Source organism: Mastigoproctus giganteus, chromosome 10 (assembly GCF_048544385.1).
Source record: "Mastigoproctus giganteus isolate SK-2022 chromosome 10, ASM4854438v1, whole genome shotgun sequence".
Classification (NCBI taxonomy): Eukaryota; Metazoa; Arthropoda; class Arachnida; order Uropygi; family Thelyphonidae; genus Mastigoproctus; species Mastigoproctus giganteus.
This window is the reverse complement of record NC_143584.1, coordinates 145152024-145167673: the sequence shown is the minus strand read 5'-3', so window position 1 is coordinate 145167673 and position 15650 is coordinate 145152024. Positions and strand designations below refer to the sequence as shown.

At 41.1% G+C, this 15650-nt stretch overlaps 1 protein-coding gene across 1 annotated transcript in view; it reads right to left on the bottom strand.

The window, feature by feature from the left end:
- LOC150079336 (uncharacterized) overlaps positions 1 to 15650 on the bottom strand; it is a 283854-nt gene that overhangs the window by 55578 nt on the left and 212626 nt on the right. Inside the window, exon 15 of the mRNA XM_090383035.1 lies at positions 15582 to 15650. Coding sequence (XP_090239161.1) covers positions 15582 to 15650 — 69 coding nt within the window. The remainder of the gene's footprint in view (positions 1 to 15581) is intronic.

Below are 15650 nucleotides of genomic sequence, written 5' to 3'. Positions count from 1 at the left end.
GTAGCTGCAAGCACAGGCTAAAGATATTCTTGCACTGCTTCTATTGGAATGAGCAGCAGCCCAGAGAGCCAGTTGCTGCAGATTTCAAGAACTGCTGGGGGGGGGAGTCATCATGGAACAAGTAACATGGGCTGTGTTAGGGTAACTAAGAGTAAGAACAGGTGCATGTATACTTGCATGTACACCAGTGATAGAAGTATAATAAATAAATTTGATGAATTTGAAGTGCTGGTCAAGACTTCAAAGGCAGATATTATTGGGATATCAGAGACATGGTGTCACGCAGATATAAGCAGTGCAGAATTGGAATTTGGGGAGTACAACGTGTACAGAAAGGATAGACAGGGTAGAAAGGTAGGAGGTGTTATGCTGTTAGTTAAGAAACACATAACATCTAAGGAATTGCATCCAGTTGTCATTTTTTTTTGTTCGTGGACAGTGCAATGTTGAGCCAGTTCAGTGTGACATAAGCACTGGGAAAGGGAAAATGGCAGTAGGAGTGTGTTATAGGCCGAATTGTGCAGAGAAATAGAGTGGGCTAAAAAATCAGAATGTCTTACAATGGAGGATTTTTACTTTCCAGATATTGACTGGAACTTGTTGGTTGGTCACTCATATGCTAGTAAGACTTTTGTGGATTTATTGGAGGATTGTTTTATTATTATTATTATTGTTGGTTTTATATTATTTCTCCCTGATTGGAGGATTCTACTCTGTGACGGGTACTGTTACCAAGTACACAGGGTGGTTGTAATGTCTGGTGTTCCTGGTGGTCAAGAAAATCTCTGACTATCCTACAGGTGTTCAGGATTGTGACTTTCTGGCGTTCCTTGTAGGTGTTCTCTGGGAGATCTATTGCTGCTAGGCTGCTATGTAGAGTCTTTGGCATCATACTGGTGGTTGACATGATGATCGATACTTCTTGCATACGCCACATCTCCTTGACTTCATGTCTCAGGTTCGTGTACTTCCTAATTTTTTCCTCATGGGTTTTCTGGACAATGCTAGTGTTGGGCACCACTATGTCAATCAGGTAGGTAGCCTTTTTCATCTTGTCCACAAGGGTTATATCTGGTCTGTTATGCGGGATGGTCTTATCCGTTATTATGGTGCAGTCCCAGTACAGCTTGTGGGTTTGGGTCTCTAGTACTGCCTGGGGTTCATACTTGTAGTATGGTACAGTTTCTTTGGTCAACTGGTATTTCCTCGCTAGCTTCTGATGTATTATCCTGGCTACGTGGTCATGTCTACGAGTGTACTCAGTCTGGGTGATCGCCTTGCAACCTGCGGTGATGTGCTGGATCATTTCTGAGACCAGGTGGCATCGTCGACATGTGTCATCTGACATTCCGGGCTCTTTTGCGATGTATTTTCTATAGTTTCTGGTGTTGATTACCTGGTCTTGGATGGCCAGCATGAATCCTTCAGTCTCAGGGAAGAGCGTCCCCCTTGTGAGCCACGCATTGGAAGCAATGTTATCTATATGATCTTGATGGAGGTCATTGTAGTGTCTGCCATGGAGTGTCTTCTTTGCCCATCTTTCTGACTTCGTTTCTTGTGCCGTGGGTTGGGGTTCCTCGCTTAGGTTGAGTGGGGTATACCATTTATCTATCTTCCTTATAGCCTGGTGCTGTGTTGTTCCCGAAATAATCCTTCAGGTTAACTATCGCTATTTTCTGTTGCTCTATCAGGTCTATAAGGCCCCTTCCTCCCTCTTTCTGAGCTATTGTTAGTCTCTGCACTGCTGGCTTCGGGTGGTGTTGGCAGCTCTTTGTCATCATTGTCCTTGCCTTTTCACATGATATCATCTAGATCGGTGTTAGTCCAATCTATTACCCCGAAGGTGTATGTTAGTACTGGAGCTGCATAGGTGTTTATGGCTTTAACTGTGTTCCCTTCATTCAATTTTGATTTCAGCAGGCTTCTGAGTCTCTGATGATATTTTTCGGTCAGGCACTTCTTGATTTCCTTGTGCATCATACCTAGGTATTTGTAAGTCTCTCCTTCTGTCATAGCTTTGATCTCTTTACCAGTCAGCTGCTGGTAGTTTCAGCCAACTAATTTTCCCTGGTGCAGTGTGTGGGTCTAGCATTTGTCTAGACCAAATTCCATCCTGATGTCCTTGCTGAATTCTTCGGTGATTTGGAGTAGTTGCTGGAGTTGCTTCTCAGTTGATGCATAGAGCTTGATGTCATCCATGTACATCAGGTGGGTGAGAGTGTACAGATTCTTTCTTCCTTCTTTGAGATTGTATCCATACTTGCTGCCGTTAAGCATGGTGGATAGCGGGTTGAGTGCTAGACAGAACCACAGTGGGCCAGAGAATCTCCCTGAAAGATTCCTCTTCTAATGGGGATTGGCCTGGTTGTGATGTTCTTGACCTTAATGGTGGTACTCCATTTCACCATTATTGCTCCTAGGAAGTTTGTCACTATCGGATTGACCTTGCAGATCTTCAGGGTCTCTATTAGCCAGCTATGAGGTACGGAGTCGAAAGCCTTGCGGTAATCAATGTAGGCCATGTATAGGTTGTGGTGCTTCTTGTAGGCTTGCTCCATAACAGCGCCATCTATGGTTAATTGCTCCTTGCATCCTTTGCTCCTCTGCTTGCATCCTTTCTGCTCTTCGGCCATTATGTTCTGACTCTCTAAGTGGCCTGATATCTTCTTGGTTATGCAGCTGGTCAGGATCTTGTGCATTGTTGGGAGGCAGGTGATTGGCCTGTATTTCACTGGATCTTCATCTTTAGATAAATGACATATCTGTGGCTTCAGATATGTGACTTCGGTGAGAAACTTCGGGATTGTCTCTAGGTGCCTTACCATTCGAGTGAACTGCTCTGCTAGATGCTTGTGTGTGCGGCTGAGCTTCTTGTACCAGTAGTTGTGGATGTTATTAATTCCTGGGGTTCGCCAGTTGTGGGTGTTCCTGATCGACTGTTTTATTTCTTCTTCTCGAATCTCCCACTCTCTCTCTCATCTCTTGTATGTCCTTGGTTTTCTTCCATTCTACTTCTATCCAGGGCGCTCTGATGTTATGTCTTACTTCACTGCTCCAGATATTTCCCAAGAACTCCTCGATCATCTTCTTCTCGAGTGGCCTGTTTCCTGCTTTCTCGTGTTCACCCAGTTTACTGTAGAAGGCTCTTTGGTCCTCATCGAAGATTCGGTTGTTTATTTTCCTCTGGAGCTCTCTTTGTATCTGTGTAGTCTCTTGCTGAGTGCGAGGAGGTTCTGCTTCAGTGTGTCCAAGTATTCTCCTATTCTCTGATTCCTGGTGTCATGTTTGCTGTGGATGCTGTCTCTCTTAAGGATGCTCTTCACCTTTCCAATCAATTTCTTACTTCTATTATCCTGTTGGTACTGGGTCAACTGGCCTATCTTGACTCTTAATTCTTCTATCTTCTGCTGAAGTCTTCTTTCCCAAGCTGGCAGTTCCTTCTGTTTTTGGTTCTTCTGCTGCTGCTGGTCTCTCGTTTCTTTTACATTAATCCTAGTAGCTGCTATGGCAGCACAGTATACGGCTGTGTGGATAGCCTCGAGCGTTGCACTATTATTGTCAAGGTAATGTGGCATTATTTGCTGATTGAGGTGGTCTGTTATTCTCCACAGGATTTTATTTGGCCTCTGCTTAGGTATCACATTGGTTCTTGTGGGGTCCATTCCTTCGAATTCCGTTGGGGCCTTCTTCCACTCGTCGACTATTCTGGATATCATGATTTCGTCTCTTTTCACTTCAGCTACTCTGGGTTGTATTTCTTCTTGCTGTTCCTCCTCTTGTTCCATGGTATGATGTTCCTCCTCTGGTTCCATATTGACCACATTCTTTGTGCTTTGTTGTTGATCGCTGACATCCTGCTTGACTTTTTCCAAAATGGCAGGAGCTATTAGGGTCTTCGTGACAATGGTCCTTCTTTAGTCTGCTAATCGCTGTTCAGTGACCTGAATATCAGGGTATCATTCCAACAACTTGGTATGTAGTCATGACCTGTACATTGTTATATCGGTCTCGAGCCTAGTTATTTCATAGTATGCTCGCATGATGTACGTATTCATTTCACTGCTCCACTTCATGAGTTGGCGTTTTCTTCCTTCCTGGGTGATCACTAGTGCAGTTGCATAGGAAGCACTTCCGGGTGGTGGGGCTGGATGGTCTTGCCTTTCTCTTGTGGTAGCCTTACAGGGGACAGCCCCACTTGATCCACTGTCTTTCTAGGGAGACTGTCTCCAACTTTTCGAACTGACCCCTCTGCCTAAGGCCTGAACATGAGTGACTTTATCCTGTGGCACACTCGATGCAGTATGAATAATATTTTTCTGCGACATCATCCATCTATGGAGGTGGACTTGTTTAGCTTAGGCTTATGTCCAGTGGTTCATTTTATTATTATTTTTTACTTCTCGCGAGTGACACCAGATGGCAACACTATCTGCCTCAGCCGTCACTCCGAACTTGGGGAAGGTAAGTTCAATGGGGTAACTTTTACGATGTTTTTTTTTTTTTTTTTTAATCACCATTTAATATTATTATTATATAGGTCTCCTAGTGTAATAGAGCCGCATTTGTTTCCACTAAGGTGGGATTCAAGCCCGGATCCATCAGGCTGGTAGTCCAGTTTCTTAACCACTGGGCCATAGTGCCCCCTTATTGTTATTATTATTATTATTGTTGTTGCTCCTATATTATTTCTCCCTGGTTGGGGGTTTCCACTCCATGACAGGTACTGCTACCAATTACATAGGGTGGTTGTAATATCTAGTGTTACTGTTGGTCGAGGAAATCTCCGACTATCCTACAGGTGTTCAGGATTGTGACTTTCTAGCGTTCCTTGTAGGTGTTCTTTGGGAGACCTATTGCTGATAGGCTGCTACGTAGAGTCTTTGGCACCATACCGGTGGTTAACACGATGATTGGGATGGTCGATACTTCTTGCATATGCCACATCTCCTTGACTTCATATCTCAGGTTCGTGTACTTCCTAATTTTTTCCTCATGGGTTTTCTGGACATTGCTAGTGTTGGGCACCGCTATGTCAATCAGGTAGGTAGCCTTTTCCATCTTGTCCACAAGGGTTATATCTGGTCTGTTATGCGGGATGGTCTTATCCGTTATTATGGCGCAGTCCCAGTACAGCTTGTGGGTTTGGGTCTCTAGTACTGCCTGGGGTTCATACTTGTAGTATGGTACAGTTTCTTTGGTCAACTGGTATTTCCTCGCTAGCTTCTGATGTATTATCCTGGCTACGTGGTCGTGTCTACGAGTGTACTCAGTCTGGGTGATCACCTTGCAACCCGCGGTGATGTGTTGGATTGTTTCTGAGGCCAGGTGGCATCGTCAACATGGGTCATCTGACATTCCGGGCTCCTTTGCGATGTATTTTCTATAGTTTCTGGCGTTGATTACCTGGTCTTGGATAGCCAGCATGAATCCTTCAGTCTCGGGGAAGAGCGTCCCCCTTGTGAGCCATGCATTGGAATCAGTGTTATCTATATGATCTTGATGGAGGTCATTGTAGTATCTGCCATGGAGTGTCTTCTTTGCCCATCTTTTTGACTTCGTTTCTTGTGCCGTCTGAGTGGGTTGGGGTTCCTCACTTAGGTTGAGTGGGGTATACCATTTATCTATCTTCCTTATGGCCTGGTGGAGTGGTGCTGTGTTGTTCCCGAAATAATCCTTCAGGTTAACTATCACTATTTTCTGTTGCTCTATCAGGTCTATAAGGCCCCTTCCTCCCTCTTTCTGAGGGAGGAAGGGGCCTTATAGTGGAGAGACTAACAATAGTCTCTCCACTGCTGACTTTGGGCGGTGTTGGCGGTTCTTTGTCATCATTGTCCTTGCCTTTCACATGATATCTTCTAGCTCGGTGTTAGTCCAGTCTATGATCCCAAAGGTGTATGTTAGTAGTGGAGCTGCATAGGTGTTTATGGCTTTAACTGTGTTCCCTTCATTCAATTTTGCTTTCAGCAGGCTTCTGAGTCTCTGATGATATTTTTCGGTCAGGCACTTCTTGATTTCCTTGTGCTCTAAATGCTGAGCCTTCATCATCCATAGGTATTAGTTATTATTATTATTATTAGCCATATGGTGCAAGGAAGCGTGAGGCTTATGGTGCACCAGCCAAAAAAAAAAATTTCCCTATTACCCTGAGAGGGAGAGAGAGAGAGAGAAGTAGAAAGGAATCACCAAGAAAGAGAAGAATGATGATATTCAGCTCAGGACTCTGGGTGTGCCATGCCCATACTCACCAGAGTAACGGCCCCGAGTGCCAAGCGATAGTGACAAGCGATTTCCTCTGAGATATATAGTGTGCTATTTCTAAGCGACAAAGTTCAATTTTATTTCTAGTGTCGTTTTCTCTTTTGTTTAGCTAAAGTGGTTCTGTGCTTCAAGCGTTAAAGTAAGAACCAAGAAAGGAAAGCTACCTTTCTTTTTTCAGAGTATATATATTAATTACTAACAAGCTACTAAACTTTACAACCGCTTGGTCACTGGTGGCACCGCTCCTGCCTCCACGTGGCGGGGCCAGTAACCTGGGAGAAGAAAGCCACTCTCCCGGGGCGAAAAGGAGCAAACATGGAATTTGACAATTTCCCTCCAATTGAGCCTCGGCGCTCATGTCCTAAATCAAATGATAATGACCATGACACATCACAGTCGAAAAGACTGAGGACTGACACAGAGCAAAAGGAATGTCCATCTTTCCTTATATTCCACTCCTTGTCAAACAAATGCATGAGTACACTCTCCCCGTTTCTGATACAGAAATGTTTGGAAAATACAGCAGGTTCACCTAAAATGGTGAAAAGACTTAGATCAGGTGATTTACTAATTGAAAGTGTGAGCCGTCAGCAATCAGAGACTCTGCTGAACCTCTCAGCCTTTGGTGGTATTCCCGTGCAAGTTACCCCACATGCGACACTAAATGCTTCCAAAGGGGTCATCACTGAGTGGGATTTGATTAACGTCACAGAAGACGAATTAGTCGAAGAATTAAAAGAACAAAAAGTCACACATGCTAAGCGCATCATGATCAAAAAAGATGGCCAGCTGGTTCCAACGCGGAACATCATCCTTACGTTTGGCACACCAAATTTACCATCTAGTGTTAAAGCCGGCTATCTCAATTGCCGTATAAGACCCTACATTCCTAATCCCATCAGATGTTATAAGTGCCAAAAGTTTGGACACTCTCAGACCGTCTGTCGAGGGGATGCTGTGTGTCCAAACTGTGGTTCAAAATCCCACGCACAAACGGAATGTGATGCGGAAACACCACATTGTTCAAACTGTCAAGGCCAACACCCTGCCTACTCAAAGTCCTGTGAACTGTGGAAAACAGGAAAAAAGATCCAACAATATAAAGTAGAGCAGAAAGTCACATACCAAGAAGCAAAGAAGCAGATTATGCTTACTACAACTAAACACACCTACGCAGCAGCAACAAAGAAATATCAGTCAGCAGCCACTCAAACTGACGTGTCAGTTCCCCCATCCATGTCTATTGCAGACTGGGCTAGAGAAATACTCTCAAAATCACAGCAAACTACTATGGAACAGCATGTGAATGACAGTGCCAATAACACACCAATTACAGTACCGCCAACGGCTTTGCAGTCTTCCTCAGAAACTATAAAAACTAAAACAGCAGTCCCAAGGCAGAAAAGTCAGCAAAATGCAACAAATATGGATACTAATGAAAACATCAGCCCGGATGAGCCAATCTTAGATCTGTACGCAGATGACATGGACACAGCGCATCCTATCTTTTCGAAAAAAGAAAGAATAAAATTTGAGAGACAAAAACAGACTGGACCTAAAAAACAGACTGAATCAAACACAACCGCCAAAATCAAATAATGGATCACATAATACAGTGGAACTGTAGAGGTCTATGTAGTAATATCGATGATATCCATGACCTAATCTAACAGTATAGTCCGGTAAGCATATGTTTGCAAGAAACTAATTTACCTCCGCAAGTAATTCCAAAAATCAAGAACTATACTATATATCAACATAATAGAAATAATAATACCACCATGCGTGGAGGTGTGGCCATTCTAGTAAACTCAAGAGTTCCTACTAAACACATTCCACTGCAAACTTCCTTAGAAGCAGTAGCAGTGCATGTCTCCTTAGGAATCATGTTAACAGTAGTTTCAATCTACCTATCACCAAACAAAGAATATACTTATAATGACCTAGAAGTACTTCTACTACAGATCCCTCCTCCATTTTGCTTATTTGGAGATTTTAATGCACACCACCCGATCTGGGGCTCCCCACATACAGACAGACGAGGTAAAGTTCTGGAGTCGCTGCTTGACAAACACAATCTAACACTGTTGAATACTGGTGCTGATACTTACATCCATTTCTCTACTAGAACAACTACAGCTATAGACTTGACAATCTGCTCTCCAACATTATATCCACTCATCCGCTGGACAATTCTGGACAATCCGCTAAACAGTGACCATTTTCCAATAATTTGCGAATTCCAAATAACTAGAATCCCTCAGGTAAATAATTCCCGCTTAAAATGGAAATTTTCCAAGGCCGATTGGAAGTTATTTGCTCTCAGTATCTCATTCAATGATGAAATTATCAATTTCCAATCCACTGATGATGCCACACAGCACATCACATCTCAGATTCTGAATGCCGCGACCAAGGCCATACCAAAAATGCGTACTGGTTCGTTTAAACATGCCAATATTTGGTGGAGTGAAGCATGCCAACTTGCAAAAAAAGAGAAAAACAGGGCATGGAACCTGTTTCGTAAAAACCCAACTACCGAGAACCTTATAAATTTCAAAAAACTGAAAGCAAAAGCGCGATTCGTAAGGAAAAAGGCAAAAAGGAGATTTTTGGATTCAGTTTGCCTCTACTATAACGAAGAACACAAACAGCAGAATAATCTGGAATAAAATAAAAAAACTAAATGGTAGATTTCTCCCAGCATCCTCTCCAATACTGAGATGGAATGGACAAGATTTATCATCTCCAGTTGAAATAGCTAATGCTCTAGCAGAAAACTTTGCCAATATCTCAGATACAGCTGCATATGAACCATCTTTTCAGCAACTTAAAAGAAGGACTGAGCAAAGCAAATTAAATTTCAGTACAAGAATAGCGCTCCCATATAATCAACCCTTTACAATGTTGGAGTTGCAGGTTGCTCTAAACAAATCAAGAAATGGGGCATCAGGACCTGATGGTCTTTATTACGTCATGTTACAACACCTAGACAAAAAGGCTCTAAATTCCCTATTGCTTTTTCTGAATCGGGTCTTCTCCGAAAGCTATTATCCTCGCTCATGGTGTCATTCAACAGTGCTAGCTTTTCCCAAACCTGGGAAAGATCAGACGAATCCATGCAACTATAGACCGATATCCCTTACCAGCTGCTTGGGCAAGACATTGGAAAAGATGGTACACGATAGACTTGTACGGTACATAGAATCCCACTCAGTCATCAGTAGTAATCGATACGGCTTTCGCAAAAACCGATCCACATTAGACCTTATGGTGAAAGCTGAGTGTAACATACGGTACGCCTTTATTCGGAAAGAACATCTTGTCATGGTGTGCCTGGATATTGAAAAAGCCTTTGACACCACCTGGCGCTATGGTATTCTGCAAGACCTATATGCTATAGGACTCAGAGGTCGACTCCCAATGATCATAGAGAGTTACCTTAAAATTAGAACCTTTCAAGTGAGTTATCGTAATGCTGTTTCGCAAGCTCTTATCCAAAGAGAAGGTGTACCACAGGGATCGGTACTCAGCGCTACCCTCTTTGCTCTTAGGATAAACAATCTAGCGCAGAACATCTTGAGTAACGTAGAAATCTATCTTTATGCGGATGATCTTGCGATATCTTGCCATTCACAGAATATGCATTCCATTGAACGACATTTGCAGCTTGCAATAAACAAAATAGTGTCATGGACTTCACGTAATGGTTACCGTCTATCAGCAACCAAAACTGCAGCCATTCACTTTTGTAAAAAACGCCAACTACATCCAGAACCTGAATTATCACTGGAAAAACAACCGATACCAATTACCAGCAATATCCAATTCTTGGGCATAACTCTTGACACTAAACTGACATTCCAGAAACACATACTACAAACGCGAACTGTCTGTATGAAAAAGCTGAATATACTTAAAGTCATCTCATCTATGACATGGGGAGCTGATCGCTATACTCTACTCCACCTATACCGGGCCTTAATCAGATCTCGATTAGATTATGGTGCTCCTGTTTATGACTCTGCCCGAAAGACTCTGTTAGCCTGTCTCAACACAATACAACATAGTGCGCTCAGGATAGCTCTTGGGGCATTCAGGACTTCGCCGGTGCAAAGCTTATATATAGAGGCCAATGAACCTCCACTCCACCTTCGGAGAAAGATGCTGCTCCTCAATTATGCAGTTAAAATATATAGCCTTCCATCTCATCCTATCTGGTCATACCTCTATGATCCACAATGGGTAAACCTTTTCAGAAATAAGCCTCTTGAAAACAAACCTACAGGAATCCGTCTACGAGAACTGATTCAGCAGTGGAATATGCAGTTGGACAATTTACATCAAGACAGAGAAATTGTACAGTCTCCATGGAAAGTGTGTATACCTTCATGTGATGACTATTTCCGACGTTGGGGGAAACACTCCCTGAACAATCCAACCATTCAGAAACTACATGCAGCTCACTCTTTGGCAAATGCAGACACTTTGCAAATTTATACTGATGGCTCTAAAAATGACACAGCTGTGGGAGCTGCTGTGGTGCTACCAACATCAACAGTGTCTGTTTCATTACCACAAGAATGCAGCATTTTCACTGCAGAACTCTATGCCATTAAGATGGGTTTGACCTTACTTGCTCATGTTTTCACTCCGAAGACTATTATCTATACAGACTCCTTGAGTGCAGTGACAGCCCTCCAAGGCAATTCTCGCTCTCCACATCCACTAATAAATCAAATAAGAACTCAAATATCCAAATTTCATAACAATAGGCAGACTGTCACATTCTGTTGGATTCCAGGGCACACTGGAATACCAGGAAATGAGAGTGCAGATAAAGCAGCAAGAAACCCCACTGATAATAACCACATCCGGATTCCTTACACAGACTACAAATCAATCATACGCCGCATTTGCAAGGAAAAATGGCGAGAAATTTGGCATAATCAGGTAAATAACAAGTTACGAAATATAAAACAGAATCCACAGCTATGGAAATCTAGTTTCCGTTTAAACAGACATGAAGAGGGTGTGCTTGCCAGAGCACATATAGGTCATACCCAACTTACACATCACTATTTATTGCGAGGAAATAATCCACCACTGTGCTTCCACTGTAATTCAACGCTAACCATTAAACATATTCTTATAGAGTGCACTCACCATCAGTATGCCAGAAACACATCATTCCGATCCCTATCAAATTTAAATGAACCTCTTCAAATTAGACATATGATTGGAGACAACTCCAATTTACTTGAGTTTTTCCACTATCTAAAACAGATTAATATATTTATGCTCCTATAAACCCTTTTTATTAATCATTACTGTGTCTCTCGACAAGAACAGGCGCAATATGGCCAAAGTAGCTCTTGCGCCAAAAAAACCCAACAACAACAACAACCAGAGTAACATGTTCGAGGGGCAAGCAGAGGGAGTAATACTCTTGATCTGATTATCAGCAGTGATTCTTCATGTATTAAGAATCTGCAGATAAAGGAACCACTAAGTGACAGTGATCACAGTGTACTGATGTGGGATTTACTTAAAGATGTAACTACCATCAAGGGTAAAGGAGGGGTTTTTGCTTTCGTAAAGGTGGCTACAGTGGTCTCAGACAGTTTTTAAATTCTATAAAGTGGGATCAACTGATAACAAAAAAAAAACCAGTGAATTCTAAATGAAATGCCTTAAAGGAATTAAAAATTCCTTGAAAAGCCTAGTAGCTTCTAATGAAATGCTGCTGTTGTTGTTATTTGGTTTTTAGGAGCATTAGCAACTAAGGCCATATTGCTCTGGGAATATGCGGTGGTCATTCCCTGACCTTTCCGCATCCTCCGTATTTGGTGGTCACGGGCTCGAACCCCGGTCTAATCAAGAAGCGTGTGCTATGCACTGCTGCTCCTGCCCACCTGGCTATGGAGGCACCCTAATGAAATGCCTTCAAGGAATTAAAAATTCCTTGAAGGCATTTCATTAGAAGCTACTAGGCTTTTCATACCAACTAAGAAATACTGTTTGAGCCCATGGAGTCTTGTTAATGATATATAGGAATTTTGCTAGCAGAGACAAAGAGGTGATTATTACCTTGTATAAGGCAATGGTCCGGCCACACCTTGACTTCTGTGTGCAAGTCTGGAGGCCTCATTTTAGGAAGGATGTAGAGTTGCTAGAATGAGTACAAAGAAAGGCAAAAAGATTGGTGAGAGGAACAAAGGATACTCTTACCAAGAAAGGCTTAAGTTTGAGGAAAGACAGTTGCAGAAAAGACGTGCAGAAATTTGCCTTTATCCAGCGGGTAGTTGATTGCTGGAATATACTTCCATCAGTTGTGGAAGTTGATAGGTTAAATAAATTTAAGGCTGAACTAGACAAACATCTGGAGTGACCGAATGGGTGAAATGGAATGGGTTTTTTTTTTTTTTGTCTGATGCTGTATAAGCTTGCTTTCTTGCATCATATGCCTCAACTAATGCTAATGCTATTGCACAATAATGCTTGGTTGCATCTTGCTATTACTATCAAGGCATTTTTGACAAACTGTGGGATTGTGGAACAAATTCCCCTCATGATTCCACCTGCTGGCCAACTTCTTGTTCTTTTAAATCAAATCACTGTTGAAAAAATAACAATTGATAGTCTAGAGGACATTAAAAAATAAGAGGCAAAGGATCTTTTGGCGGACAGTCCAAATTCATTTAAAAAAAAGTTTTAAACAGCTCTGTAAGTAATCCCACAAGTTTGTAGGTGATCAAGGCAACAGCTCAGAAAAATCCCTGGTAACATGGGAGGTCCTTGTATTGTGCAAATGTCTTTCCTATGCACAAAATGGGATCAGTGGGTGATGTAATTACAGAGCTCTAAGTTTGACTTCCAGAGTAAATAATGGAGTCATTAGTTAAAGAAGTAATGCAAGTATATGGCAGTCACAGCATGGATTTGTTGAAGGGGCAATCTTGTATGGCAATCTGAAAGACAAATTTATGATGTCAAAAATAATTTTGATATCGTAAACTTAGATTTCAAAAAAGCTTTCGATACTGTTCCACATAAGACTGCTGTACAAACTGGAACAATGTAGCACTAATAGCAAGTTACTACTATGGATAAAGAGTCACTTTAGTGGAAGAATACGGGAACTGATTTTCATTTGGCACTGCTCTTCTTGGACTAATGCTATTAATGGAGTCTTCCAGGGTTCAATGCTGGACCCATTGTTATGTTCAATATTTATTAATGATACTAGTAAAGGCATACCAGGTTTAATGTTTAATTTGTGAATGATACAAACATTGGCACAGTGGTTAATAACAGTAATCAGGGCATGCTACTGCAACACAACAAGACCTAGAAAAATTGGACTGATGGTCTGAGATTTAGCAAATAAAATTTAACAAAATTTAATAGATGAAATGTACTGTACATGGCTAGGTATTCCCAGAAAAACATACCAACTGAGTGGTACCACACTGAGGATAGTGCAGAATGAAAGAGACCTGGGAGTAATTGTATAGTTAGACATGAAATTCTCTGAACAGTGCAGACAAGATGCTCTCCTAGCACACAGGGTTTTTTCAGTGAGATACATGAATTTTTCCAGCAGGGATAAAGAGATGATTATTCTGTTGTATAAGGCAATAATTAGGCCACATCTAGAATAATGCTTACAGGGCTGGAAGCCTCACTTTAGGAAGGATATGGATCTGTTGAAACGGGTGCACAGAACAGCACTGAGATTAGTGAGGAGAACAAAAGGGTGCTTTTATCAAGAAAAGGCTGAGTTCTGAAAACTGCAGCATCTGGAGACTAAGCACCTACAATGAGATCTGATTGAGGTGTTTAAGGCATTGAATGGATTGAGTAAGCTCACTGCTGATGCCATCCTTCCTCCTGTTCAGACTACACACATGAGGGGCATGAATTCAAATTGAAGAAGGATGGTTGCAGGACATATGTGGAAAGTTGCCTTCAGCCAGTAGGCAGTTGATTGTTGGAACAAACTTCCATCTGGTGTTGTGGAGTGGGGAGTTTTAATTTGAGGAAGAACTAGACAAAATATTAGAGGGGAAGGACAGGTAATATTGGAAGTGAGTTTGTTTTCCCTTTGGTCGATACAGTATAATCCAGTGTTATGGCTAATATTCTACTGTATTAAGTAATGTTCAAAGCATTTTAATGACATAAATCTTAAATACCATTCATCCAGTCAACCAGAAATAAGTTAAACCAGTTTTTTACGTGCTTACTAAAATTCTACATTCGTTGGTTTAAGAGAGAATCCACAGTGGGCATCTACTTTGGGGGTGGGAAGAAGTCTTATGGAGAGAGAGGATTCATTGCATACATACTAAATACACACACTCTCATAAAAAAAAAATTAAATAAAAGAGAGAGACTGCATTATTATATAGTTATGTACATTAATTAAAAAGAACAACAGTTATGTTCCTATTAACAACATTCAAATTTGATTCATTTATAAAATAAGATGTTCTATTAAAAAAATTCATATTTCAGGCGATTTGTCCTATATTGTTTGATTACAAACATCACATGCTTTTACAATAGCCTGGGGGACATCGAAATTTAATTTTGAAGGAATATACCCTGATTAATGTCAATAACTGAGATCATCAAGCCTATATCAATATTGTTAATAAATAATACCGAAAATAGTAAGGGCCTAACACCAAACACTGAGACTCCACTGATAACATTATCTATGAAAAGCATTGGCCATTAATAGCCACTCTCTGTTAATTTCATTTCTTTCTTATTTTTTTTTTTGTCTATGACACAAGATGATTTGCTCAACTCGTTGCCCATATGTAGCCATGTATAGATGCATCCACAGGGGAAGATGTTGCCAGAGCTAAAGTCCCCAAGAACATTTTATTTATTTTATACAATTGTGCTGTCATGTTTAAAAGCTATCAATGCTGCAAGTACAATCCCCTCCCCATACATTTCTGGTAGCATCACTGCAGCCATGTATTCAACTCCTTGATGTTATAAAACTTGTTAATTATTTCAAGAGCACTGCATCAACATATTGTTTATTACATTTAATTTAACCACTTTCCAGCATTGCAACATGTTTTTTTTAAGGAAATTTTAGAAATATGCAACCTACCTGAAACATAATTCTAGAACTGCAAAAAAATTCATTTTTAACTATCTATTTTTATGCAGAACCATAAAAAAAGAAACTGTGACTAATTAATTATAGCAGAATTTTAGTTTACTTTTTCCTATGTTACTACTGGAAAAATATTGATTTTTGATTTAGCAAGATAAGTTTTCTGAATCGTAATACTTACCAAGTGGTTGCAGGTAACTAATTCCATTTCTACAATTACTGAAGCGCTGAGGTACCATTTGAAGTGTGC